At 42.3% G+C, this 27,724-nt stretch overlaps 1 protein-coding gene across 1 annotated transcript in view; it reads right to left on the reverse strand.

The window, feature by feature from the left end:
• LOC132829917 (protein THEMIS2-like) overlaps positions 1-27,724 on the reverse strand; it is a 75,295-nt gene that overhangs the window by 29,032 nt on the left and 18,539 nt on the right. Inside the window, exon 3 of the mRNA XM_060847336.1 lies at positions 12,734-13,171. Coding sequence (XP_060703319.1) covers positions 12,734-13,171 — 438 coding nt within the window. The remainder of the gene's footprint in view (positions 1-12,733; positions 13,172-27,724) is intronic.

A 27,724-nucleotide genomic window follows, 5' to 3' on the forward strand; every position in this document is an offset into this window, starting at 1 on the left:
GACACAAACACCAAACAGCACCAACTCCATCAGCAAGGACAGCACCCTCAAAGTAGTAGACTGGTGCCTCACAACCCACTTCACCTTCAATGAGAAGACCTACACAAATCAATGGGATCACCAATATCAGGATTCTTGACAGAAACAGTTATGCAGAGGTTGGAACAAACAGCCCTCCCCATGAACTAGCTCAAGCTTTGGGTCCGCTATGTGGATGAAACATTTTGTCATCATGAAACGGAACAAAATTAGAAGAAACCCACAAACACAAAATAACATCTTTACCAACATAGAGTTCACTAATGAAGAAGGGAACAACAACAGGCTTCCCTTCCTAGACTCACAGTAGAACTAAAAGCCAATTGAGAGCTGCAGAAAGTGACATTGACCAGATACTCAACTACAGGAGCAAATCAACCCAACGCCCACAAACAGAGCTGCATCAGGACATTATTTAAATGAGCCATAACACACTGCAGCACTGAGGAACTATGAGAAGTAAAAAGAAAAATACCTATACAGACTGTTCAAGAACAACAGGTACCTGATAAGCACAGTCCACCAATTCTTCCACAATAGACTTAAACAAACAACCCGCTCAGAGACTCTAGTCACTTTACCATACATTAAATACATCTCAGATGATGAACAGACTACTCTGACCCCTTGGCAGCATGGTAGCCCAAACCTACCAACACACTGAAACAGATCTTGGTGAATCTAAAGGACTCTGTACCAACAACCAGCAGAACAAACAAATACAAAATACCCTGCAAGAACTGCAACAAACATTAGGACTGTTAGGAAACTAGCCACCAGGATACATGAGCACCAACTAGCCACCAAAAAGAGACAACTAACTATCACTTGTATCCTTACACACAGATGATGAGGGACACCAGCTCAACTGGGACAATACTTCCATCCTGGGACAGGTTAAACAAAGACACACACAGGAATTCCTAGAGGCCTGGCATTCAAACCAGAACTCCATCAATAAACACATCAGTTTAAACCTCATTTACCAACCTCTCAGAAAAAGAACCGGAAGTGATATCACCCACCACAACAGACCAAGACACACAAACAACAAGCAGGGCTGTACACCAGGGCTTTACTGAAGGCTCACTGACAATGTTACCTAGCATGGTGACAAAACTTCTGAGAACACATCTTCCAGCTCAGTGAGCAAACTTACAACTTGACCCTCACCAGGCCAACTAAACTGGGGTACACCATTTGATTGAAGGCAATTGCAGATCCTTACACAAGACATATCCTGGACAGAGGGAGTCTCAGTCACATCACAGCAAAAACCTAACAAATTCTAAGTTTTGGCTAAATGGTTCAACTTTCTTCAGGATCCAGACCAGCAAGCCACTGCAGTTGCTACCAGTATGCTGACTCCAGATAGCAAAACAGTCCCACTAGAGCTGAATTGAATAAGAGAGCTCACAGGCTGGTATCCAGGAGAGTACACACCCTGGAAAATCCACTAAAAGCTGGTTTGGACCAGTTAAATTGCTTTACAATATCCAAATCAGAACCAATCAAAATAAACATCTGGTTAAATGGTCACCTGGTTCTAATGGAGGTTGATATCCATGCATCTGTATCAGTGATTGCAGAACCAGTCTTTAACAAAATTCACTCTGGATTCCAACCCTTGAGATTGTGTAAGTTCTTAGCTACACTGGGAACCTATGCGGGAGAACTGTTACAGAATAAGGATACAATGTTGGTTCCATGAGAAGCAGCTGGTTCAGTTAACCACTGGCTGTGGTGAAAGGCTTGGGCCCAAGCCTGAGAGGGTGAAATTGGTTGAGAAAGATTTGCCTTGACAGGTTCAACATTTCTCAATTAGTTAACGGCTGTCTGAAAGAAGTCCTAATTAAATATGCAAATGTTTTTCAGGAAGGCCTAGGAACTATCAAAGGAGCCAAGACCATCTTGTGTGTTGACCAGGAAACAATTCCATGATCTGCAAGGCCAAGCCTGTGCCATTTGCCTTATGTGCAAAAGTAGAGGCTGAAATCAGGAAGTTGGGAAACAAAGGAATCATCAAATCAGTGCAGTTTGTGGAATGGACAGCACCAGTCATATCAATTGTGAAACCTAGTGGGGTTTTAAATAAACGGTAGGCCGTTTCCTGCAGCAGGACAAATACCCAATCCCTCGCATAGAGTGTTTAGTCAAACCTGGCAGAAGGCATCCTTCACTAAACTGGACATAGCCCATGTGTCATTGCAGGTGGATGAGGATTCCCAGAAGTATGCTACATTAATACCCATAAGGATTTGTATCAATATATGGGAGTGCCATTTGCGGTATCATCAGGCAGTGCCATTTTTCAGTGGAATATGGCAAACATTTCACAAGGTCTACTGCAGGTCGCCATTTAATGGGATGACATGCTAATAATAGGGAAGACTAATAGAGTACTTAGAGAATTTGGAGGTAGACCTTAAATGTTTCTCCAAGGTGGGGTATGTCTTAGAAGGGGAAAATATGTGTTCCGGGCACCCCAGGTGATCTAATTGGAAAATAAAATAAAATAAAATAAAATAAGGGCTATCAAAGATGCCCCAGCTCCCATGTTTGTACTGGTGCTTAGGTCTTTCGTAAGATTTGTAAATTATTAAGGAAAGTTCGACTCCATCTTGGCACCCTTACATCTGCTATTGAAAAAGAATCAGCCTTGGATATGGTCTTGTAGCCAAGACGTAGTGTTTAGGGAAGAGAAGGAGCAGCTGTCATTGTCTAAGGTGTTGGCACACAATGATACCAAACGAGATCTGGTGCTGATGTGCGATGCCCCCCTGTATGGGATTAGGGTAGTGTGGCTCACAGGTGGCCCAATGGAGAGGAACTCCTCATAGCACATTCTTCCTGCACTTTGGCGGATGCAGAGTGCAAATACTCCCAGATAGAGTAAGAATGTTTGGTAGTCATCTTTGGTGTGAGAAAGTTCCACTAATACTTGTACGGATGTAAATTTGTAATTGTAACAGACCACAAGCGCTAGTTAGGGCTACTCGAAGTGGTCAAGGCCGTGCCACCATAGCTCCGGGTTGAATTCAGTGGTGGGCTGTTCTTCCAAGTGCATTCAATTATGAGTTGGAATATTCTCTGCGAGGCCGAGTAGCAAATGAGGATGTTTTGGGCCATCTCCCGTTGGCAGATACGTGAGCGGTGTTGCCACTGAAGGAAGAGTCCATTCTGATTTTAAACTTTTTGGATACGTTTCCATCACCACTGAAATATCAGACTGTGGATTAAAAAAGATCCAGTTCTGGCAAAACTAAAGCAGCTAGTGGTGATGGGGAAACAAAAGGGCCATCACAACTAAAACTGAAATCTTTCTGGACCTGGACCTTGACCTGGACCGTAGATGATGGCATTTTATTACAGAGAGCAAGAGTGATTCTCCCAAGCAAAGGCTGCTGCCAGACATTGGCTGAACTCCATCAGGGTCATCTTCCCAAATGAAGATGTTGATGAAAAGTTATGTCTTGCTGTCAGAAGTGGATGCCACCACAACTGTGTTGGTGGGGCAGTGCCCAGATTGCCAACAAGGACAAAAAGTGCCACCAGCAGTTTCCCCAAATTTGTGGGAATAGCTGGGTAAACCCTGGATTCAGTTACCTATTGGCAATATTGGTCCTTTCATGGGCTCTTTGTTTTTAGTCATTGTGGATGCCTATTCAAAGCGGTTGGACATATATAGAATTCATTCATCAAAATGGGAATGATGATTGAAAATTTAGAAGCATCTTTTGCGATACACACACTCTCTGAGGTTTTGGTCACAGATAATGAGCCATCATTTATCAGCAGAGAATTTGAGTATTTCCTTAAGTCGAATGGAATTTGGCATGTAAGGACATCTCCATACCATCCATAATCCTGGTGGAAATCCTGGTTGACTGGTGGAAAGAGTAGTCCAAACTTTGAAGTCAGGTTTAAAGCTTACAGCTTCTCTCGATACCAAACTGTGCTGGTTCCTGTTTGAAGGTTGTGTTTGACAAATGTAGCAGAGTTCTTTGCGGATGTAACAAGTGCAGTGGATGGAGGGGAACAAGTAGATTTTGCGTACTTGGATTTCCAGAGGGCGTTCGATAAAGTGCCGCATAAAAGACATCCATAAGATAAGAATGCATGGAGTAGTGGGGAATGTACTAGCATGGATAGAGGACTGGTTAACCAATAGAAAGCAGAGAGTTGGGATAAATGGGTGTTTTTTTTCTGGTTGGAGATCAGTAGTGAGCGGGATGCTGCAGGGATTGGTGTTGGGACTGCAACTATTCATGATATATATATATATATATATATATAAATGATGTGGAAGAGGAAACTGAGTGTAACATATCCAAGTTTGCTGATGTCACTAAATTGATTGGAAAGGCAACTGTGCAGAGGATGTGGAAGGTCTGCAAAGAGACTTAGATTGGTTAAGTGAGTGGGCAAGGGTCTGGCAGATCGAGTACAATGTTGGTAAATATGAGGTTATCCACTTGGAAGTAAAAATAGTAAGTCAGAGTATTGTTTAAATGGTGAAAGATTGCAACATGTTGTTTTGCAGAGGGACTTAGGAGTGATCATACATGAATCGCTAAAAGTTGATTTGCAGGTGCAACAGGTAATCAGGAAGGCAAATGGAATATTGGCTTTCATTGCTAGAGGGATTGAATTTAAGAGCAGGGAGGTTCTGCTGCACTTGTACAAGGTGTTGGTGAGGTCACGCTTGGAGTATTGTGTGCAGTTCTGGTTTCCTTATTTGAGGAAGGATATGCAGAGGAACCTCAATTATCCGAAGGTCACGGGCGGGGAATATTTTGTTCAGTTCATGGAATGCCAGATAACATAGTTAGCCAAGCATCGGGACCTTGTGATTTTGTTTGGTTAATCCAGAATTCAGTTAAATTAGATGATGGATAATTGAGGTTCCTTTGTACCGGCTTTGGAGGTGGTGCAGAGGAGGTTCACCAGGTTGATTCCGGAAATGAGGGGATTACCCTAAGATGAGAGGTTGAGCCACCTGAGACTGTATACACTAGAGTTTAGAAGAATGAGAGGGGATCCTATAGAAACATATTAAATTTTGAAAGTGATGTGTTAGGTAGAGGCCAGCAAATTGTTTCTGCTGGTGGGTGAGACTAGGACCAGGAGACATGGCCTCAAGATTAGGGGGAGTAGATTTAAGACAGAGGTGAGGAGGAGCTGCCTTTTCCAGAGAGTAGTGAATCTGTGGAATTCTCTGCCCAAGGAAGCAGTAGAAGCAGCTTCATTTAAATATGTTCAAGACACAGTTGCATGGTAGGGGAATTAAGAGTGATGGGGATAATGCATGTGGGAGAAGATGAGATGATGGATAGAACAGCCATGATCTAAATGAATGGCAGAGCAGGCTCTATGGGCCAAATGTCCTATTCCAGTTTCTATTACTATGAAACATTATAGGAGCACCCCTCACACAACTACAGGGACAGCTCCAGCAGAGTTGCTAATGGGGAGAAGACTCTGCACCAGGTTAATTCTGATCTTCCCACTCTTGGGAGGAGGGTGAAATGGCACCAGGAATGCCAATGCTGGACACAAGACTCCTCTAAGCGAGAGAGACAGTTTGCTTCAGGGGACGAACTTTGATGCTGAAACCACGGGAAGGACCCTGTGTGGGTAAGAGGCGTGGATGACACGAGGTTAGGTCCTGAGATGTACAAAGTTCAGGGAGGAGAAACAACCACATGGACTACAGGAAAGCTCTGACCTTGAAAACATGCCCAGCCTCATAAAACATTCAGAAAAAAGATTACAATCCAAGGGTTCTCCCCCTCCCCTCATGTGAAAAAAACCTCTGAGGACGAGATAGACATGATAGATGTTGTAGCCTCAACAGCATTAATGATGGAAGAAAATGAACAATTTCAGCCAAGTCACTCTGGGTACAAGAGGCAGGCTATGGACCAATACTCACTGACAAGGTCTGAGGCAGAGTTGGTGGAACCAGACCTGGTTGAAATGTGGAGAAGCATCTGGAAAATGAATGCACCTACATCCCAGGACTGAGAGGAGGAGGAATGAAGCGATTGGAATGATGTCAGCCAGGTATTTATAATCATCCCAGATTGGGGTTTTTAATCTGGTCCAAACAGGGAGTCCTGGCTGAGAGATGTAAACAGGAGTGTCAGAGGGTCTGCTTACTCTAGGAGCCAGCTCTGAACTAGCTGATCCAATGTCAAGTGCTATGCACATGTCAATAAAGGGTGACTTGGTGACGGGATACTGGCCTCTTTGGAGTTATTTCAGTTTCTGCTGGTGGAGGGAAGCTAAAACGTAAAACAAGAGGATTAAGTCTCCGGATGAGGAGCCAGTCATTTAGGACTTAATGAGGCAAAATTATTTCATTCAAAGGATTGAGCATCTATCAAGCTCTCTATCTCAGAGGATTGTGGGTACTTCACTGTTAAATATGTGTAACCAACAGTGCTATCAAACAGCACCTGCTCAGCAATAACCTGCTCAGTGACGCCCAGTTTGGGTTCTACCAGGGCTACTCGGCTCCTGACCTCATTAAAGCCTTGGTTCAAACATAGACAAAAGAGCTGAATTCCAGAGGTGAGGTGAGAGTGATAGCTCTTGACATCAAGGCTGCATTCGACCAAGTGAAGCATCAAGGAGCCCTGGTAAAACTCAAATCAATAGGTAGTGGAAGCAAGCTTCCTGGTAGTTAGAGTCAAACCTGTGAAATAGGAAGATGGTCGTCGTTGACGGAGGTCAGTCATTTCAGTTCCAAGACATCTGTGCAGGAGGTCCTCAGGGCTATGTAGGCTCAACCATCTTCAACTGCTTCATTAATGACCTTCCCACCAATATAAGATCAGAAGTGGGGATGTTTGCTGATGAATGCACAATGTTCAGCACCATTTGCAACTCCTCGGATACTGAAGTTGTCCATGTTCAAATGCAACCAGATCCGGACAATATCCAGGCTGGGGCTGACAAGTGGCAAGTAACATTCGTGTCACAAAATTACCATCATGAAGAAGGGACAATCCAACCACTGCCCCTTGATATTTAACAATGCTACTATCACTGAATCCTCCACTAGGGGGTTATCATTGACCAGAAACTTAATTGGACTCACCACACAAAAACACCTACAAGAGCCGGTTAGAAGATAGGAATACTGCAGCGAGTAACTCACCCCCGATTCCTCAAAGCCTGCCAACCATCTACAAGGCACAAGTCAGATGTGTGTTGGAATACTCTCCACTTGCCTGATAAATGCAGCCCCAACAAAACCTCAAGAAGTTTGACATCATCCAGGATAAAGCAGCCCACTCAATTGTCACTACATCCACAAGCATCTATTCCCTCCAACTTCGACACTCAGAGTAGCAGCAGTGTGTGCTATCTACAAGATGCACTGCAGAAATTCACTGAAGGTCCTCAGATAGCATCTTCCAATCCCACAACCACTTTCATCTAGAAGAACAAGGACAGCAGATATATGGGAAGACCACCATTTTCAAATTCCCCTCCAAGTCACTCACCATCCTGACGTGGAAATAATTCCCTCCATAATGGCATTGTGGATCAACCCACAGAAAGTGGATTGCAGTCATTCAGGAAGGCAGTTCATCATCATCTTCTCAAGGTCAACGCAGGACAGACAATAAATGTTGGCCAGCCAGTGACACCCACATCCCACAGAAAAACAAATTAAAAATATGTTAAAGGCTGGACTAGACTGATTTAGGGAATCAGAAGATATGTAGAGGAATTCAGAAATATGGAGTTAAAGCCCAAGATCAGCCATGATTTTATTAAACAGTGGAGCAGGCTCGATTGGCTTTATGGTCTACCCCTGCTCCTATTTCTAATGTTCTTGTACGTACCCTTATAAGGCACTTTTGTGTATGTCTCTTGTTTTAAACTATGCTGCGCTCAGGGTAACATTAGTTTCTGTTCTCATTTTTCAACAGCTAATGTTAGCAACTTTTAACTGGAAATGTAAAGTGGGGTTTTTTTTTATCTTTTTAAATTATTTCTAGAGTCTAAGGTTAAGATGACTGAACAAATCAAATTCTTTGAAAACATTACCTTTGGAATTCTACCCATTTTTCCAGGAAAACTGCAGATTTGTGATCTGACCTCTCATTTCTTCATGCTGCCTCATTTACCTTTTATCTACATTCACAAACCTACTTCATTAATGCCCATCCCCCCACCACTGTAAGGTCAGAAGGGTAGATGTTTGTTTATGATTGCACAATGTGCAGCACAATTTGTGATTCGTCAGGTACTGAAACAATCTATTCCCATTTAAGCAAGACCTGGACAATGTTGAGGCTGAAGTAAAAGGCAAGTAACATTCACACCAGCCAAGTGCCACCAAGGGCACATCTGCAAAGGAGAGAATCTATCTGTCCTTGTTATTCAGTCATGTTTCTGTTGCTGCATCTCCCAGTATCAACTTCCTGGGGATTACTATGGACCACAATCTATGCTGCAAACACATAAATATTATAACTACAACAGCACATTAGAAGCTACATTATGTGCAGTGAATAATTCACCTCCCGATTCCCCAAAATCTATCCCACATCCCATTCCTGATGAAGGCCTTATGCCCAAAATGTCAATTCTCCTGCTGCTTGGCCTGCTGTACTTTTCCAGCACCACACTCTCGACTTTATCCTACATCTGCCAGACACAGGCCAGCAGTGAGAGACTCCACTTGCCTGGCTGTGTGCAGTTCTAACATCACTCAAGAAGCCTGCCAAGCATTCAGGACAAAGCAGCTTGTTTGACTGGCACCCAATCCATCATCTTCAATGTTTCACTCCCTTCACCACCAACATGCGGGGAAGCAGTATGTACCATCTGTAACATGCAGTGCAGCAACTCTCCAATACTCTTTGACAGCATTTTCCAAATCCATGACCTCCACCAGCTAGGAGGACAAGGGTAGAAGATCTGGGCACTGCTTCCTGTACATTCCCCTCCAAGTGACACACCATTCTGATGAATTATACCTCCATTCTTTCACTTTGCTGGGTCAAAGCTATGGAACCTCCTCCCTAATAGTATTGTAGGTTTACTCAGGACAGATAGACAGCAGAAGTTCAAGAAGGCAGCTCACCATTAATAAGGACAATTAGGGAATGGCATTAAATGTTGACTTAGCCCACAATACCACATTATGCAAAAGAATAATTAAAACTCAGTCCACAAGAGATAGAAACGGCAGCTTAAAATGAGGGATGGGACAGAAGAGAGTGCTGATTGACAAGTTCACCGCAATCCACGGTGACACTTCTAACCATGTTGAAAGCTGCTTAAAATGCCTTTTGAGAAGTCACGTCTTTCATGTTAGTGCCATTAATTTAATCCTATTCATATATCCATCCAGTTACCTTTTAAATGTTGTAATTGTACCAGCCTCCAGCACTTCCTCCGCCAGTTCATTCCATACACGCACCATCCTCTGCGTGAAACATTTGTCCCTTAGGTCCCTTTTAAATCTTTCCCCTCTCACCTTAAAATGATGCCCTATCCTGGGAAAAGGACATTACCTATACACCCTATGCATGCCCCTCATGATTTTATAAATGTCCGTAAGGCCATACAGTAAGGTTCCCCTCTGATGCTTTAGGAAAACAGCCCCAGCCTATTCAGCCTCTCCCTATAGCTCAAACCCTCTAAACACTGGCAACATCCTTGCAAATCTTTTCTGAACCCTTTCAAGTTTAACAACCTGTTTCCTATAGCAGGGAGACCAGAACTGAACACAATATTCCAAAGTAGCTTGACCAATGTCTTCTGCAGCCACAACATGACTTCCCAATTCCGATACTCAATGTACTGTCCAATAAAGGCAAGCATACTAAGCACCTTCTTCACTCTCCTGCAACTCCACATTCAAGGAACTATGAACCCGCATTCCAAAGTCTCTTTGTTTAGCAACACACCCCAGGTCCTTACCATTAAGTGTATAAGTCCTGTCCTGATTTACCCCAACAAAGTGCAGCAGCTCACATTTATCCAGGTGAAATTCCATCTGCCACTCTTCAGTCCATTTGCTCATTTGATTGAGGTCCCTTTGTACTGTGAGGTTACCTTCTTCACTGTCCATTTTGGTGTCATCTGCAAGGCTATTAACCATACCTCCTATATTCACATCCAAGTCATTTATATAATTGACAAAAAACAATGGACCCTGCATAATCCTTGGGCACACCACTGGTCACAGGCTTCCAGTTCAGAAAGTAACCTTCCACAACCACCCTCTGTCTCCTACCTTAGAGCCAATTTGGTATCAAACTGGCTTGTTCTCCCTGTATTCAATGTGAGTACAATACTTGCAGAAATTTCGATGGACTTTCTCCTAAGAAATATTTACCCCAACCACAGTTCCCCTCATAATTGGGATTATTCCCACCTTGTGGCTTTACCAATCTTTCTGCTATAGTCCTCTGAATTTTACAATGTTTTCCATGTCATGCAACAAACCTGAAAGGCAGTCTGACTTTATGTTGAATTTTATAGCACCAAAATAGTCCATTCAGCCTGAAAAGAGCAAGTGATAGATGCAGATATAGTTACAACATTTAAATGAAATTTGGACTGGTCCATGAGTAGGAAAGGTTCAGATGAATACAGGCCAAAGTCAGGCAAACGGGACTAGTTTACTTGGTCAGCATGGATGATTTGGACCAAACGGTCTGTTTGTGTGCTGCATAATTCATGAGTCTATGCAAATAGTTTCCCAATTGCTCCCTTATCCCTTAATGTGATGATATTAATTTGATAATCTTAAAGAGAGGTAATGGCCTAGTGGTATTATTGCTGTACTATTGACCCAGATAATATTGTGGGGATCTGGGTTCAAATCCTGCCACGGCAGATGGTGAAATTTGAATTCAATAAATATCTGGAATTAAAAAGTCTAACGATGAGTATGAATCTATTATCAATTGTTGGGGGAAAGCCCATCTGGTTCACTAATGTCCTTTAGGGAAGGAAATTGCTGTCCTTACCCAATCTGAGCTACATGTGACTCCAGACCCCAGCAGTGTGGTTGAGTTTAACTGCCCTCTGGGCAATTAGGGGTGAGCAATAAATGCTGCCTGGTTAGTTATGCCCTCATCCTGTGAATGAAGGTTTTTCTCAAATCCCCTCTGAATCTCCTGCCATTTATCCTAAAACTATGATACCTCAACTGTGGGGAACAGCCACTCCCTACTCACCATCTCCAAAGCCCCCATAATCTTACACACCTCAGTGATGTCCCTCCTCAGCCATCTCTGCTCTAAAGAAAACACTCCAAGGTTATCTAATCTCTCCTTTAGCTCAATTGCTCCATCCCAGGCAACACATTAGTGAACATCCTCTGTATCCCATCAAATGCTATCATGTCCTCCTGTAATGAGCTGACCAGAACTGCACACAGTACTCCAACTGTGGCCTGTCCAACGTTCTGTACAACTCCAATATTGCCTCCTTGCTCTTATATTCTATGACACAACTAATAAAAGCAAGTGTCCCATGTGCCTTCTTAATTATCCTATTCATGTGCTCTGCCAACTTGAGGGATCTGTGAATAATTATCCTAAGATCCCTGTGTTCCTCTAAGCTACCCAGTGATTTGCCATCATTAAATATTCCTTCATTTTGTTTCTTCTTCTAAAATGCATCACCTTGAATTTAATCAGGGTTAAATATCTGCCTCTCCTCTGCCCACCTGACGAATCCATCCATATCTTTTTGTAACCTACAATCATGTTTTTCACTATTAACACCCTACCAACCTTGATGTTGTCTGCAAATTTGCTTAATACTCCACCCACATTTTCATCTATATCATTTATGTATAAAACAAACAATAAGATTTCCAGTACTGAGCATTGTGATAGACTACTGGACACTTGCCTGCAGTCTCTCAAACAGCCATCTTCCAATACCTTTTGTGTCCTCATTACTAAGCTAGTTTCTAATCCATCTCATCAAGTTTCCCTGAATTCCATGTGCTTTAAACCTCTCAATCAGTCTCCCTCACTAATTAACTCATACTTTTCCAAATGCATGTTAATTCTCTCCTTCAAATTTTCTCCATTAGTTTCCCTATCACTGATGTAAGATTCATCAATCTGTAATTTCCTGGTCCATCTCTACCACCTTTCTTGATATTCTACCACATTAGCCATTCATATTATGTGGGCAGCATTTATTGCCTATCTCTAGTTGCCAGCGGGCAGTTAAGAGTCAACCTAATTGCTGTGAATCGTCAGCCATCCGAAACACATTTCTTTCAATTTTGCATTGAAGTAACTGAAAATGAAAACTAGGAGAAATGCACAAGTGCCACTCATTGTTGTCTCAAGCTAATGTGACCCCAATATTCCAACTGCATCTTGACCAATGATTTCCATGCTTTATCTCTGAAAGAGCTGATGAGACAAGCTTGAGTGAAATATTTGAAGTTTCTGTATTGACATTTATCGCAGAAAAGGCAGAAATCTCCTCTTGACAAACCCAGTCCATACTAACTGCATTATAATTTGGACAGAGGGGCTCACAGACACGTTAAGTGAAATACCTAATGGAAAGTATGTCCAGTTTCGTCACACTCACTTATATAATATACCGTTTCTCCTATACTGAGGGTTCAGATAATTTGGATGCATTTGGATTTTTGTTATGGATGGAGTCAGAAAGAATGATTACTTACAGTGCATAATTGCTTGAACTTCATACACAGGTGACAGCACTAATGCACCCTGAAAATGCCTTGGCATGCAGGCATCCTTCGTGTCAGCAAGCCTCACTCTTCTTTTTGTCAGAAGTTTTGATTCGATAATGTCCTTAATAGTATACACCTTGTTGTCTTCACATTCATAAAACTCCCCTTTCAAAGCAAAGGGCAGTGTAACATGGACCTGCTCAGAATCACCATCCACAATACAATTTACATATTCCTGATCCTCACGAAACTCAGTTGATGTGATTGTTATGGGGTTTCCCTTTCCAATGACAAAATCATTTGTGATGATATCTGTAAGGGACTGAAAGGTGATCAATTCTGAATTCTGATTTTCAGTTTCTAATGATTTAATGATTTCCTCGACTGATGTGTAAGGGTATCCATCGGGAAGAAGCTTGAAGTGTCCTGTGAAGAAATAAAGAAGTCAATAAGTTCATGTGGTACAGGAAAAGCACACAACTTGAAATATATATCAGCCAAGATCAGATAAAATGTGCACATCCCAAAAATACGAACCCTTATATTTTCAGAAGTTTCATTGCCAAATAGAAATGCTCATTACAAAAACACAAGATTTGATGAGAAGTTGGTGTTCTTCTGTGAATTTGATTCATTCTCTTTTATGATTTCATTGGCCTTAAACTCCTTTGTCCTTCAGACATTCAGGTCATGGAAATGATCAATAACTAGCCTATCTACCTCCACCTGCACCTCAAAACCCCCACCATAGTGATGTCTCTACAGTGTCCTGAATAACCTCCTTGAAACTCTGCATTTGAACTGGGGGAATTAGTGTGGTCCAATATAGAGATTTCAAATGCATGGATCCCTGTGAGGATAAATCGCTTGGCTAACCAGAACCTGCCCTTTGACTGGAATCAGATGATACCCTTGACCAACTGTGGTCCCTGATTAGCCAGAACTTCCCTTAATCCCACTAAGAATGTTGACTTTGATTTTCAGACATGGCCATTTGGTTGTTATGCATACAATGTAAGCAGCTAGCACATAAGTGTAAGTGTGACATAGATATACCATGGTGCTATCTAGGAAAATGTCCATCCCCTTGACAGTTTAGTGCTCTGATCTGTGACAAGCTTTCTGCCTCTCCTGCTAAAACCAAATGCAAGGGCCAGAGACTGGCAGCCCCAAAGTAAATGTAAAGTAAGTGAATACTAAGAAACAAAGCTAAAAGTGATAAAATGATGCTTTGCATGCAGGTCCCTTGGCATAAATTGAGCTCGCAGAAGCAGGCCAGTTGTAGGTGTTTGTCAACTCCAAAGGGATGCCGTGAAAGGCTGAAGTGATGTGTGAGTTAGTTTAACAGCAGGCATGGTGACATGATGAGACTGGTGACGCTTGGACAAAGGATGGAAGAGGATGGTGTATGTGGACCATGGAGTGATGTTGTAATGAAGTCAGAATTATCTGAGAAACAAATGGGAAACTGCTCCTGCAGCCAGGCTACTGCTGTGATTGATGTATCAGGAATTGGGAAGGAGAGGAGAATTGCACTATTATTTAAATGGTGACATATTCATACAATCCCTACAATGTAGGAGCAGGTCTTTTGGCCCATTGATTCTATACTAACCCTTCAAAGAGCATCCCTCCCAGACCCAATCCAAAACCCTGCATTTCTCAGGGTAATCCACTTAGCCTGCACAATCCTGGACACTATGGGCAATTTAGCATGGCCAATCCACCTACCTGCACCTCTTTGGACTGTAGGAAGAAACCAGAGCACCTGGAGGAAACCCACGCATATACAGGGAGAATTTGCATACACCACACAGACAGTCACCCAAGACTGGAATCAAACCGGGGTCCCTAGTGCTGTGAGGCAGCAATGCTAGTCAATGAGTTTAGCCACCTTGCCATGAGGAAGAGGTGAATTGGAAGCTGCATAGAAATGATGCATTCATGCGTTGAACTTCGATTGTTGCCATTTTTTAGCAAGATTCTGAAATCACCATTCAAACCTTATTGGAAATTTGAAATTGTTTTACTTGGCATTAAGTTTCTTCTTTTTTAATTTTCACCACATTTCCCTCCATTTCTTGTTATTTCCCATGCCACTCAAGGGAATGGAAAATTTTGCCAATGGAATATCAAGAACTGCAAGTCCTCTAAGCTACATACCAATCTCACGACCATTTTTTGTTTTTTTCAGTATCACTGGCCAAAATCCTTGAAGTTCCCATCTAACAGCATTGAGAGTCTGCCTTTACCACATGGACTGCACTGGTTCAAGAAGGCAGTACTTCACCACCTTCTCCAGGGCAATTAGGGATGGACAATAAATTATGTCCTCGAGGAGGAAGTGAGGACTGCAGATGCTGGAGATCAGAGCTGAAAATGTGTTGCTGGAAAAGCGCAGCAGGTCAGGCAGCATCCAAAGAGCAGGAGAATCGACGTTTCGGGCATGAGCCATTCTTCAGGAATGAGATAGTCCGGGGTCCGTGCGGGATTAGTCGGTTCTGTAGACAGGTGCTGAGGAAGGAGATGTGACTGTGGTAGTGAGTCTGTTTGAGAACGTGGCTGAAGGGCTTCTGAGCAGAGGAGATGACCTGGGGTGTGCAGTGAGAGAGGGACTCACGGAAATCCTTGTAGAGGGAGGAAGAGAACTTCCTCAAAGAAGGCATCTTTGCAAAAGGATTCACAGTAGGTTAAAATCTTTGAGGAGAAAGTGAGGACTGCAGATGCTGGAGATCAAAGCTGAAAACGTGTTGCTGGAAAACGCAGCAGGTTATGCAACATCCAAAGAGCAGGAGAATCGATGTTTCGGGCATGAGCCCTTCTTCAGGAATGAGACCTCATTCAGCAACACATTTTCAGCAATAAATTATGTCCTACCTTGCAAAATTTACAAGCCTAAATAAATAAAGTGTGCAGCTTCCAGTTGAATCATTGGACAATGAGCAGGAGTGGGAATCTTAGCCTCTCATGTCAGACTGCTGAGATAATTTGGAAGAGGGCAACGGTGTCCGAGCTGTGAGCTGAGAACGGAGCACAAGCTGCCTCCTCTGGTCTGTATTGTTTCTCTATTGTTCCTTTAAGAGGCTCCTTAAAATTAAGCTCTTTGATCACTTTTCCTATGTCCCTTTATTGACACAACATAACATGTGCTTTAGTGCTTCTCTGAGGAACTACATGCATTTTTGTTCTCATTCACAGGATGTGGGCATTGCTGGCAAGGTCAGCATTTATTCGCCATCCCCAGACCCCCTTGAGAAGATGGTGGTATGTATCATCTTGAAATGCAGCATTGAAGGTATTCCAACAGTGTTCAGGGATCATCCATGCAGCACTGAAGGAAGGGCAGCATATTCCCAGCCAGGATGGGGTGTGATTTGGATTGGCACTTGAACATGGGGGTCTTTCCATTTTTCTCTAAGAAAAAACAACACCTGTTGGTTGGTGTTTGCTGATCTTTAAACTCTGTGCTCACTGTTAGTAATCATGCCATTCATAACAGCAATGGAGGCTGAAGCTTGACCAGTCTGGGGATGAGCTAGAGCTATATGACCTCTGCAGGATATACCACAGCCTTCTCCACTGTGTATTGGACTTTTTTGTTAAGATAAAGTTTGTGTAATTTCCTTTAACCTAGAAGGATTCTAAATATAATTGAGGTTGTGTTTTGAATCTAGTTCCTAATGGAAGTAACATTGCAGCATCCATGATTTGCATTATCTGAAAGTGATAATCCATTTTCTGCATTTAGAGGGGCTAAAGAATAGTTGATGTTCAAAATGTTACACAGGTGAATCAAAGAATCAGAAAAGAGCTGTTGAGTCTAACCAGACTCTTGTTTCCATGCATCCCTCTATAGTTGTGGTCTTCAACTATTGATCCAATTCCATTTAAATGTGTTTAACTCTGCCTCATTAGCAATTGTTGTTAAAGCATTCTGTGTTCCAATAAGATGCAGTCTGAAAAATGATCTTTCGCGTTTTGTGTTTTGAGTGATGGTCTAGTGATGATGCTTTCTGAAACATGATTCAGGATGTTTCTGTCTTTTCCATGTCATTCTCGAAAGCCAACACAGGAAGAATTAATTATTCGCAACATTTGTAAAATTCAACCCTAAGACAGTTTAGTCTAAAGTTTGTACAAATGATAACACACTATTATTGAAAATTCATGAGCATGAATCAAAGTTATTGAATAGTGATAGTGACAGTGTAATGAGATGGAACAGCATGGTGTTCTTTTAACAAAGGTCACAGTACCTAAATAGTCTAATGATATATCACATTTACATTCATTGTCCGTTTAAAATTTTTTTTTGTAGATATTTTTATTGAAATTTAACATTTTTGCAAATTTACAAAAATAAACAAAACTCTCAAATACAAACATTGATGTACAATTAAATCATATATACAATAGTCATAATTTAACAAAGAAAAGAGAAAGAAAGAAAACAAAAAAAGAAAAAAAAAGAAACGAAAAAAGAACTCAACTTTCTACTAATCTAACCTATAACTAACCAGAGTGTATACCTAAGTCTCTTACATGCTCGGAATGTATAAACATCAAATATAATAAAACCCGTATTCGCGCAGGATTCCTCTCCCAAGGGGCCCCGGAGCAGCCCGGTCTGAAATCTTCACTAAATAAAAGCCCTTGTTAGGATAGCCGAAATATCTGCATTTATATAATTCAAAAAGGGCTGCCATATTTTATAAAATAATTCAGTCTTTCGGTGCACCATATTTGTGAGGAAGTCAAGGGGGATATATTCCATAATTAATCTGTGCCAATTTGAAAGTCCAGGGGGGCCCTCAGCCACCCAGTTCACCAAAATATTTTTCCTTGCACAGAAAGAGAGAATAGAAAATAGTCTCTTCCCATGCATATCCAGAGATGAGAGGTTCGAAAAGCCCAAAAGGAGAGATACAGGGTCCACCCTAATTTCCGTTCCTAAAATTTCTGTCAGGGTATTTGCCACTTTAGTCCAGTATCTGCGGATTTTCTGACAAGTCCACAGACAATGTACAAGAGTACCCACCTCTATTTTGCATTTGGGACACATTGGAGATGCTCCTGCCTTAAATTTTGCCAGTCGAGCCGGAGCTATATGGGCCCTATGAAGTATCTTTAGTTGGATAGCCTGAGTTCTGTTACAGATAGCAATTCTTCTAGCATTTTCCCAAATGTCATTCCATATATCCTCAGAGATTTCTAGCCCCAAGTCCTGCTCCCATGTTTTAAGCAGGTCATCCATGTCTCCTGAGACTCCATCATGTAGCAAATGGTATATAGTACTAACGGAGGATGCCCCTGCTGGTCGTAAGACATTACGTTCTCTGTCTGATTTATAAAGACTATCTATTAATGTAGTCTTCCTCTGTATATAATCTCGAACTTGGAAGTATCGAAAGAGATCCCCATTAGGTATTCCGAATTTCAGACGCAGCTGCTCAAAGGACATCAGGATCCCATCTTTAAATAGGTCCCCTAAGCATGAGATGCCCCTGGATCTCCAGAGTTTAAAGGTGGCATCTGTAATCCCCGGTTGGAATCCCCATGCGCCTACTATTGGTGCATGGGGGGATGTTTTATGTGAGTTACCCTCATTTTGCCGCATTATATTCCAGGCCTTAATTGTGTTTAATATTATGGGATTTTTACAGTGGTCTGTAATGATTTTCCTCTTATCTGAAAATAAAAGGTTAATAAGTGGGTATTTTACTTGGGAGGCTTCGATATCCAGCCAAATTGATTGTGGATCAGATGAAACCCAATCAGCTATGTAACTTAGTAGGGAGCTTAACTGATATTTCCTAAAGTCTGGGAAGTCCAGTCCTCCCCTTGCCTGTGGAAGCTGTAGCTTCTTCAGCTTAATAAGGGGCCGTCTATGGTTCCAAATAAAGGAGCCCAACCAGCCATATAATTTACGTAGGGCTAGCCTTGGCAGCATCAGCGGGAGCATTCTCATAGGATATAAGAGACGGGGCAGAACATTCATTTTAATTAATGCTATTCTCCCTAGCCAGGAAATCGGAAGGTCTCTCCATCGCTGGAGGTCCTGCCTTATCCTTTCCATTAATTGTACAAAATTAGCCCTATACAGCTGATCAAATACTGGCGTGATAAAAATACCTAAATATAAGAAGCCCTCCAGGGACGAACGGAAGGGAAAAGGGGATCCGTCCATTAAGTGGGGTATCATAGCCAGACCACCCATTGGCATAGCTTCCGATTTTGAAAAATTAATTTTATAGCCTGAGAATGCACTAAATGTATTAATAACTTGAATTAGACGAGGCACTGACATTAAAGGATTACTGAGGAATAAGAGAATGTCATCTGCATAGAGGGTAATTTTGTGTTTACCTGTACCAATCCTCGGGGCCGTTATATTAGGATCAGTCCGGATGGCTTCTGCTAATGGTTCGATTATCAGTGTAAACAACAATGGTGAGAGAGGACATCCTTGACGGCAGCCCCTACCCACACTGAAGCCATCCGATCTTAACCCATTAGTAATAACAGCTGCTTTGGGGTCATTATACAATGTTGAAACCCATTTGGTAAACACCTGTCCAACGCCAAACCTTTCCAATGTGTAAAATAAATATGACCATTCAACCCTATCAAATGCCTTTTCCGCATCCAATGAAATTACTACTCCTGGTATCTTTCCCTGATGACAGGCTTGGATCATATTCAAGACCCTTCTGATATTATTGGATGATCTGCGGCCCTTAATAAATCCCGTCTGGTCCTCCTTTATAATATATGGCAGTACCCTTTCTAGTCTTAGTGCTAACATTTTTGAGAGAATTTTAAAGTCTACATTTAGTAAGGATATTGGTCTGTAAGATGCACAATCTTCTGGGTCTTTTCCTTTTTTGAGGATAAGAGAAATATTTGCTTCTTTCAGCGTGGGCGGGAGACAGACCTGACTATGCGCAAAATTATACATATCCATAAGTGGGTCAACCAATATTCCTGTAAATTCTTTATAGAATTCAGCTTGAAAACCATCCGGGCCCGGTGCTTTTCCGCTCTGAAGTTGCCTAATTGCCTCAAGTATTTCTTGGACTGTTAAAGGGGTATTTAGGGCCGACACCTGTTCCGGAGTCAGGCCCGGGAAGGTCAGATTTTTTAAAAAATGACTGCATCCTCCTAATCCTATCTTCACAATCCTGCGATCTATATAGTTCAGAATAAAATTCTTTAAAGGTCGCATTGATCTTTTTATGATCATGAGTCAGGGTACCTGTACTTTCCTTGATGGTCGGAATAGTTTGAGGGGCTTTCTTTTTCTTTGCAAGAAATGCTAAGTATCTACCCGGTTTGTCGCCATATTCATATAATCTTTGTTTCGCAAATAATATTTCCCTTTTAGCCGTTTGAGTAAGCGCGGTGTTTAAAGCTGTCCTAAGAGCTGTAATCCTCTGCAATTTTGTGATAGAAGGTCTATCAGTGTATGCTGTTTCGGCTGCTTTTAGGCGAGCTTCGAGCAGACGCTGTTGCTCTCCCTTCATTTTCCTCTGGGTCGCTGAATAGGAGATGATCAAACCTCGTGCATAAGCTTTGATGGTCTCCCACATCATTGACGGATTGCTAGCTGTACCAGTATTAATTTCTAAAAAAGTTTTAAGTTCTTGGGAGAAGTACTTTAAAAATTTGCTATCTTTTATCAGGAAGGGGTCCATACGCCAATGCCGAGCAGATGTCCCATTGTTCTTTACCTTAGTTTCCATGTATACAGCGGCATGGTCAGAGATTGCTATAGTACCTATTTTACAGGTTGCTATAGAGTTTAGAAAAATCGATGGGGCAAAAAACATATCAATTCTTGTGTGACATTTATGTGGATTAGAGTAGAAAGAAAAATCTCTACCCTGTGGATGGAGACATCTCCATACATCTACCAATCCTAATTCTTTATTCAGGTCCGCCAGTTGTCTAGATCTGGGAGATACTCCAGCGGCACTCTTGGGAATCCTGTCTATTTCCGGATCCATAATACAATTAAAGTCTCCCCCTATAATTGTATGACGGGCACCAAAGGCCATCAGTTTTGAAAAAGCTTCCGTTATGAATTTAAAGGGGTGTGCCGGGGGGCAGTATACATTTAAGATCCCATATTCCTCTCCATTTATGAGGGCTTTAATCAAAATATATCGTCCAGATTCGTCTTTTATCTGATTTAGAATTTTCAAAGGGAAGTTCTTCCGGACAAGGATAACCACTCCCCTGCTTTTTGAATTAAAAGAGGAAAAAAAGGCCTGATCAAATCCGCCCTGTCGTAATTTTAAGTGTTCTTTATCCGACAGGTGTGTCTCCTGTAGGAGAGCTATATCAACTCTCTCCTTCTTAAGATTTGATAATATTTTCTTCCTTTTAACTGGCGAATTACTCCCCCTGACATTCCAGGTGCACCACTTAACCGACTGTTCAGCCATAATCATCTGGACAGATCCGAGACCCCTCGGGAGGGGAAACCCTATCTAGAACATCCCGAGCATGGAGCATACAAGATTTACAAAAGTAAAGATTCTCTGATACACTCAAAACAATATAACAAAAAACTCTTTCTAAGTATAAAAAATATAAAACATTCCGAATTGGAGATTTTCTCCCTTGTTCCCAGGGAGCGTCACTTCCACTCCCACAGTCCATCTTACCCTCTTCCAACCAGTGCCCCACCCTTGAACCAGGTGTTCCTCAATAAAATGAGGAGAATTCAAATATAATATAAAGCTAGAGTTAACAGTGAACACCCCACCCCCACCCACACCCACACCCACATCTAAATATATTTGGGAATATTAATACCATATATAACTATAAGATTACAATCTCAACACGTAATACTTAAATATAATACCACAAAATAACAGGGGAAAGAAAAACAACCCCGCTCCTAAAAACAGAAGTAAAATAGAATAAGGTAACCACCTCCCCCCATCAACATTAACCAAACGCCCCAAAATATATATATACATACACACATAGGGGGAAAGATAAGAAAAGATGAAGGGATGTAAACCAAAATAATGGAAAAGGCAGACCAGCGTCCACAATCTCTTACAGCTTATTTAAGAGAGTCCAAGAATTCCTTAGCCTTCTCCGGTGATCCGAAGTTATATATGGATCCTTCGTGGCTAAGGCGTAACGTCGCTGGATATCGTAAGGAGTACTGGATATTTAAGTCCCTTAAACGCTTCTTCGCCTCATCGAATGCCTTCCTCTTTCGGACCAAAGCTGGGGAGAAGTCCTGGAACAGCATGATCCTGGATCCTTTGTGGGTCATAGCTTGGGGATCTTTTCCCAGATTTCTTGAGGCTTCCAGGAGCATCTGCCTCTCCCTATAGCTCTGCAGCTGGAACAGGACCGGGCGTGGGCGCTGGGTTGAGCCGGGCCCACGTACTGTGACCCGGTAGGCCCATTCTACCCTTACCCGGCCTGATCCAGCCTGCAGATTTAAAAGTTGTGGCAGCCAATGCTCTAAGAATGCTGTCAGCTGGCCTCCCTCTTCCTGCTCGGGAAGGCCCAACAACCGAATATTTTTTCTACGACATCGATTTTCGAGGTCATCAATGTGGTTTTCTAGGTTCTGGACTCGATTCTCGAGAAAACGGATGTGGTCGGCTGTTGATTTTATCCCAGTCTCTGAGGCTGCGGCCTTCGAATCCACCTCTCTGACTCGGCACTCCAATTCCTGAATGTCTCTGCCCTGCTTCTGCAGCTCGGCTGATAGTGCTTCTCTGCTCTGCCGAGACTCATCGATAAAAGCATCAATCTTCACCTCCCACCTGGCAAACATCTCCTCAAAGCTCATCTTCATTGGTAAATCTCCTGAAGCAGCTGAAGACACCTTTGTTGCAGCTGAAGAGGGAGAGGGTGGGGGAGGGGTCCCTGCTTTCTTAGAGCCGCCTGTTCCCTTCCCTTTACTCATTTTCCAGCTAGTATTAGACTATTTAAATGTACTAATAGGTAACTATTTAAGGTTAACAACTATTATAAATGGTTTAGTGAGTGTGGTGGGGGTGGATAGCCCACTTTTCCCAAGTTTTGGGTAGAGCACTGTGGACTCAGTCTTGCTGGGTCGCCGCCATCTTGGATCCCCCCGTCCGTTTAAAATTTGATTGAAGATTTGTAGCTCGGGTATCCGTTGTTGTGGTTCTGCTCGCCGAGCTGGAAGTTTTTGCTGCAAACGTTTCGTTCCCTGGCTAGGGAACATCATCAGTGCTGTTGGAACCTCGTGTGAAGCGCTGCAATATAAATACCGGAAGAAACATCAAAGCAGCGCTTCACACGAGGCTCCAACAGCACTGATGATGTTCCCTAGCCAGGGAACGAAACGTTTGCAGCAAAAACTTCCAGCTCATTGTCCGTATTTTCACAGATATCCTTCTAGAGCTCGACTTGTTTTATTTTAACGAGAGTGGATGGAGCTTTCACTGAATCCAGAGGCAGAGCCCAAAGGTGGTCACTGTTCAAAAAGTGATGTGGACCAAGAAAATTGGCTGCTTGGGAAACAATTTTATAAACTGAGTGAGTAGTATCAAGAGAGAGTTAGACTGTAATGTCCTGACTTTTGATGTTTATAGTCTGTTAGAAAAAGAGAGAAAGAGACAGAGAGAGAAAATCTGATTTGGTCACTGCTGGGTTAGGTTGTATAATTGGTTCCTAGATTATTGTCTGTTGTTGATAAGGTTCATCCAGCTCCATGGAATGCTCCTCCTGCAATGTGTGACAAATGAGGGGCACTTCTACTCTCCATGGTGATCATGAGGGAGAACTAGGCATTTGGATACAGAACTGGCTCAAAGGTAGAAGACAGAGGGTGGCAGTGGAGGGTTGTTTTTCAGACTGGAAGCCTGTGGACCAGTGGAGTTCCACAAGGATCGGTGCTGGGCCCTCTACTTTTTGTCATTTATATATATGATTTGGATGCGAGCATAAGAGGTGCAGTTAGTAAGTTTGCAGATAACACCAACATTGGAGGTGCAGTGGGCAGCAAAGAGGATTACCTCAGATTACAACAGCATCTGGACCAGATGGTCCAATGGGCTGAGAAGTGGCGGAAAGAGTTTAATTTAGATAAATGTGAGGTGCTGCATTTTGGGAAAGCAAATCTTAGCAGGACTTATACACTTAATGATAAGGTCCTAGAGAGTGAGTGCAGGTTCATAGCTCCTAGAAAGTGGAGTCGCAGGTAGAAGGTATGCTTTCCTTTATTGGTCAGAGTATTGAGTACAGGAGTTGGAAAGTCATGTTGCAGCTGTACAGGGCATTGCTTAGGCCACTGTTAGAATATTGCATGCAATTCTGGTCTTCTTTCTATTGGAAAGATATTGTGAAACTTGAAAGGGTTCAGAAATGATTTATAAGGATGTTGCCAGGGTTGGAGGATCTGAGCTACAGGGAGAAGCTGTACAGGCTGAGGCTGTTTTCTCTGGCGCGTCGGAGGCTGAGGGGTGACCTTATAGAGGTTTACAAAATTATGAGGGGCATGGATAGGATAAATAGACAAAGTCTTTTCCCTGGGGTCGGGGAGTCCAGAACTAGAGGGCATAGGTTTAGGGTGAGAGGGGAAAGATATAAAAGATACCTAAGGGGCAATGTTTTCACGCAGAGGGTGGAACGTGTATGGAATGAGCTGCTATAGGATGTGGTGGAGGCTGGTACAATTGCAACATTTAAGAGGCATTTGGATGGGTATATGAATAGGAAGGGTTTGGAGGGATATGGGCCGGATGCTGGCAGGTGGGACTAAATTAGGTTGGGATATGTGGTCAGCATGGTCGGGTTGGACCAAAGGGTCTGTTTGCATACTATACATCTCTATGACTCTATGACTCTATGTACGCAGGAATGTGTTGAGTTCCTGATTAGCCACATGGAACTGGAACTGTAAATTAACTTACTATGGAGCGTCCATGGTGATGAGGATATCATGAATAGCACATTAAGAATAGTAGAAAAGTGTTGTGTGGCCACTCATAAGCATGGGCAGCCAGTACAGGGGTCCCTCTGGGCATTCCCCTCCTAAACAGATGTACCGTTTTGGATACTATCAGGGGATGGTCTCTCAGGGGAATGCAGCTACGGTCAAATTTATGGCACTTGTTGTCTCTACTGTACGGCAGGAGAGGAAAAAGACTGGAAGAGTGCCTGGGTACTTGATTGTAGGAGAAACTGTCAGGCAATTCTGTGGTAGCAAACAAGACTCTTAATTGGTATGTTGCCCCCCTGGTGCCAGAGTTGGGGATGTCTCAGAGTGACTGCTGGACATTCTGATGGAGGAGAGTGAACAGCCAGGAGTTGTGGTACATCTCAGTACCAATGACTTAGGTAGAAAAAACAAAATGAGGTGCTGCAATGGAAATTTAGCAAGTTAGTCATAGATTAAAGAGGAAGACAAAATAGGTTATTATCTCTGGATTACTTACAGTGCCAAGTCTGACTGAGTTTAAAATGACAGAGCACCAGGATATAGTCCATCAAGTTTATTTTGAAGCACTAGCTTTTGGAGCACTGCTCCTTCGTCAGGTGATTGTGGAGAATAAGATTGTAAGACACAGAGGCAATGGATGAATCGACACCGCAGAACAATCTACAGACAGGAGAGTTCCCTCCCAGTCTGAGAACACTTCAGCGGTCTGGGACATTCAACCTCGGACCTGCGGGTGACTGTCGTCCAAGGTGAATAATGAAAAGTGGCAGAGCAGAGGCTGATAGCCATGTTCAGTAGCCATGGGGATGGCCTCAACTGGGATCTTGAGTTCACGTCACGATGCAGGTGACCCCATTGCACTATCCACACAGACAGGCAGACAAACAGATGGACACGGGCACACACACACACACACACACACACACACACACACACACACACACCTTTGTGGGGTGAATTTGCAGAATTCCATTTTACTTTGTTCAAAAACTGCATGAATCCATGTAAAATCCATTTTTTAGATTAGAATCAGTCTGACCATGTGGCACAGACAGCCTCACAGGGAGTTAACACCTTCAATACCTTATCTGGGCTGACATGACACCAATTGTTAAAGTTCACTTGAGAATGTAACTTTTGAAAAAAGTTTTGTGATTTACATATGAAAGAACTGAAACCAACATGGCCCTCCTAAATAATGAAAGATTTAACAAACAGTCCAGGTCTTTTTTAATATATAATTTCAGTTATATCACACTGTAAACCTTCTCTATAAATTCTGTGTCTTACAATCTTATTCTCTGCAATCACCTGATGAATGGGCAGTGCTCCGAAAGCTAGTGCTTCGAAATCAACCTGTTGGACTATAACCTAGTTTTGTGTGATTTTAACTTTGTACACCCCAGTCCAACACCAGCATCTCCAAATCACATCCTACTGAGTATGGGAATAGGACAATAAGTGAGGTGGACATATTGCCTAAGGGATTGTGTAGGAGCGAGGACTTTAGACTTTTGGATCATTGGGACATCTTCTGGGGTAGATGGGAGTTTTACAAGCTGCACAGGTTTTAATTGAACTGGAATTGGTCCAATTTTCTTGCTGGGAGGTTTGCTGGTGCTGTTAGGAAGGTTTAAAACTAATTTGACAGGGTGATGGGACACTGAGTTGGGAGATGTGTGTAATCATATAAAAAAAATACTTAGGATGGCAGAGAAGACATGGGCAGAATAAGGCACATGGGAGGTCCAGAAAGCTAAATTGTATCTATTTTAATGCAAGGAGCTTGACTGGTAAGGCAGATGAACTGGAAGCATTTATCAGCACTTGGGATTATGATATTATTGCAATCACTGACACATGGCTGAAGGAAGGACACGGCTGGCAGCTCAGCATTCCAGTGTATAGAAGTCTCAGGCATGATGGAGGAGGGGGATGTAAGAGAAATGGGGCCATGTAGTAATGAGGGAAGTGTCCTAGAAGGTTTTCCTAAGACCATCTGGGTATTACTTAGAAATAAAGAAAGGGTGATTACTTTGCTGCGATTATACTACAGGCCTTGGAAATACTGTGGACTACAGATGCTGGAAAGTCAGTGTTGATAAAATGTGGAGCTGCAGATCAAGCAGCATCAGATGAGTAAGAGAGTCAATGTTTCGGGCAGGACCGGAGCACAAATTGCCTCCTTTTATCTGTATAATTTAGCCGTGCATCATCTATTGTGTTCATACACATAGATTGTGAGCAAGATATACCCTGTGGTTTTAATCTAAAAGTTGGATTCACTGACTGCACATTCATACCAGAGATCCTGACATAAACATAGGAGAGCAGGAATGGAAGAAGCATAAACACCTCGAGCCTGTTTTCTCATTCAGTGAGATCATGGCTGATCTATATCTTCACTCCATTCCACCACTTGTTTCCACATATCTTCACAATCTTGGCAAGTAAAAAACTATCAATCTCAGAATTAGAATTATTAATTGGCAACACAACTTATGTAAGAGAGTGCCATATTTTTACAACTGTTTGTCTGAAGAAACATTTTCTCTCCTGAATGGCATGGTTCCAATTTTAAGATGGCATTCCCTTACCCTAGTCTCCCCTATCAACAGATTAAGTTTCTCTCTACTGGCTTTGTCAATAGCTATATCAGATCATCCCTTAATTTGCCAACATAATTTAATCAATTTGATCCTGAGAAGAAATACATAAATTTGTGTTTATCGGTGAATAAAATGAAAAATAGAAAAGTGAAAACATATTTTAAAACTGTAAAGAATATGTTGCATAAAATCACTAGAGCAGGTGAGAAATATGGGATAATCACTCATAAATCAAAAAGCAAGGAATTCAAGTGAAATTCTCAATATTGCAAAATAATTTGAATGAAGTATTTCCAGACATGGCCATTGTTGACTGTAACAGTGCTCCTCATCAAAGGTATCATGGGTGCAATTTCCTTAATACCGCCAGTCCTTATCTGACTATCAGTTCTTAACATGATGTCAACAAGCGGACTGAAGCTA

The sequence above is a fragment of the Hemiscyllium ocellatum genome, chromosome 30, assembly GCF_020745735.1.
Source record: "Hemiscyllium ocellatum isolate sHemOce1 chromosome 30, sHemOce1.pat.X.cur, whole genome shotgun sequence".
Taxonomy (NCBI): domain Eukaryota; kingdom Metazoa; phylum Chordata; class Chondrichthyes; order Orectolobiformes; family Hemiscylliidae; genus Hemiscyllium; species Hemiscyllium ocellatum.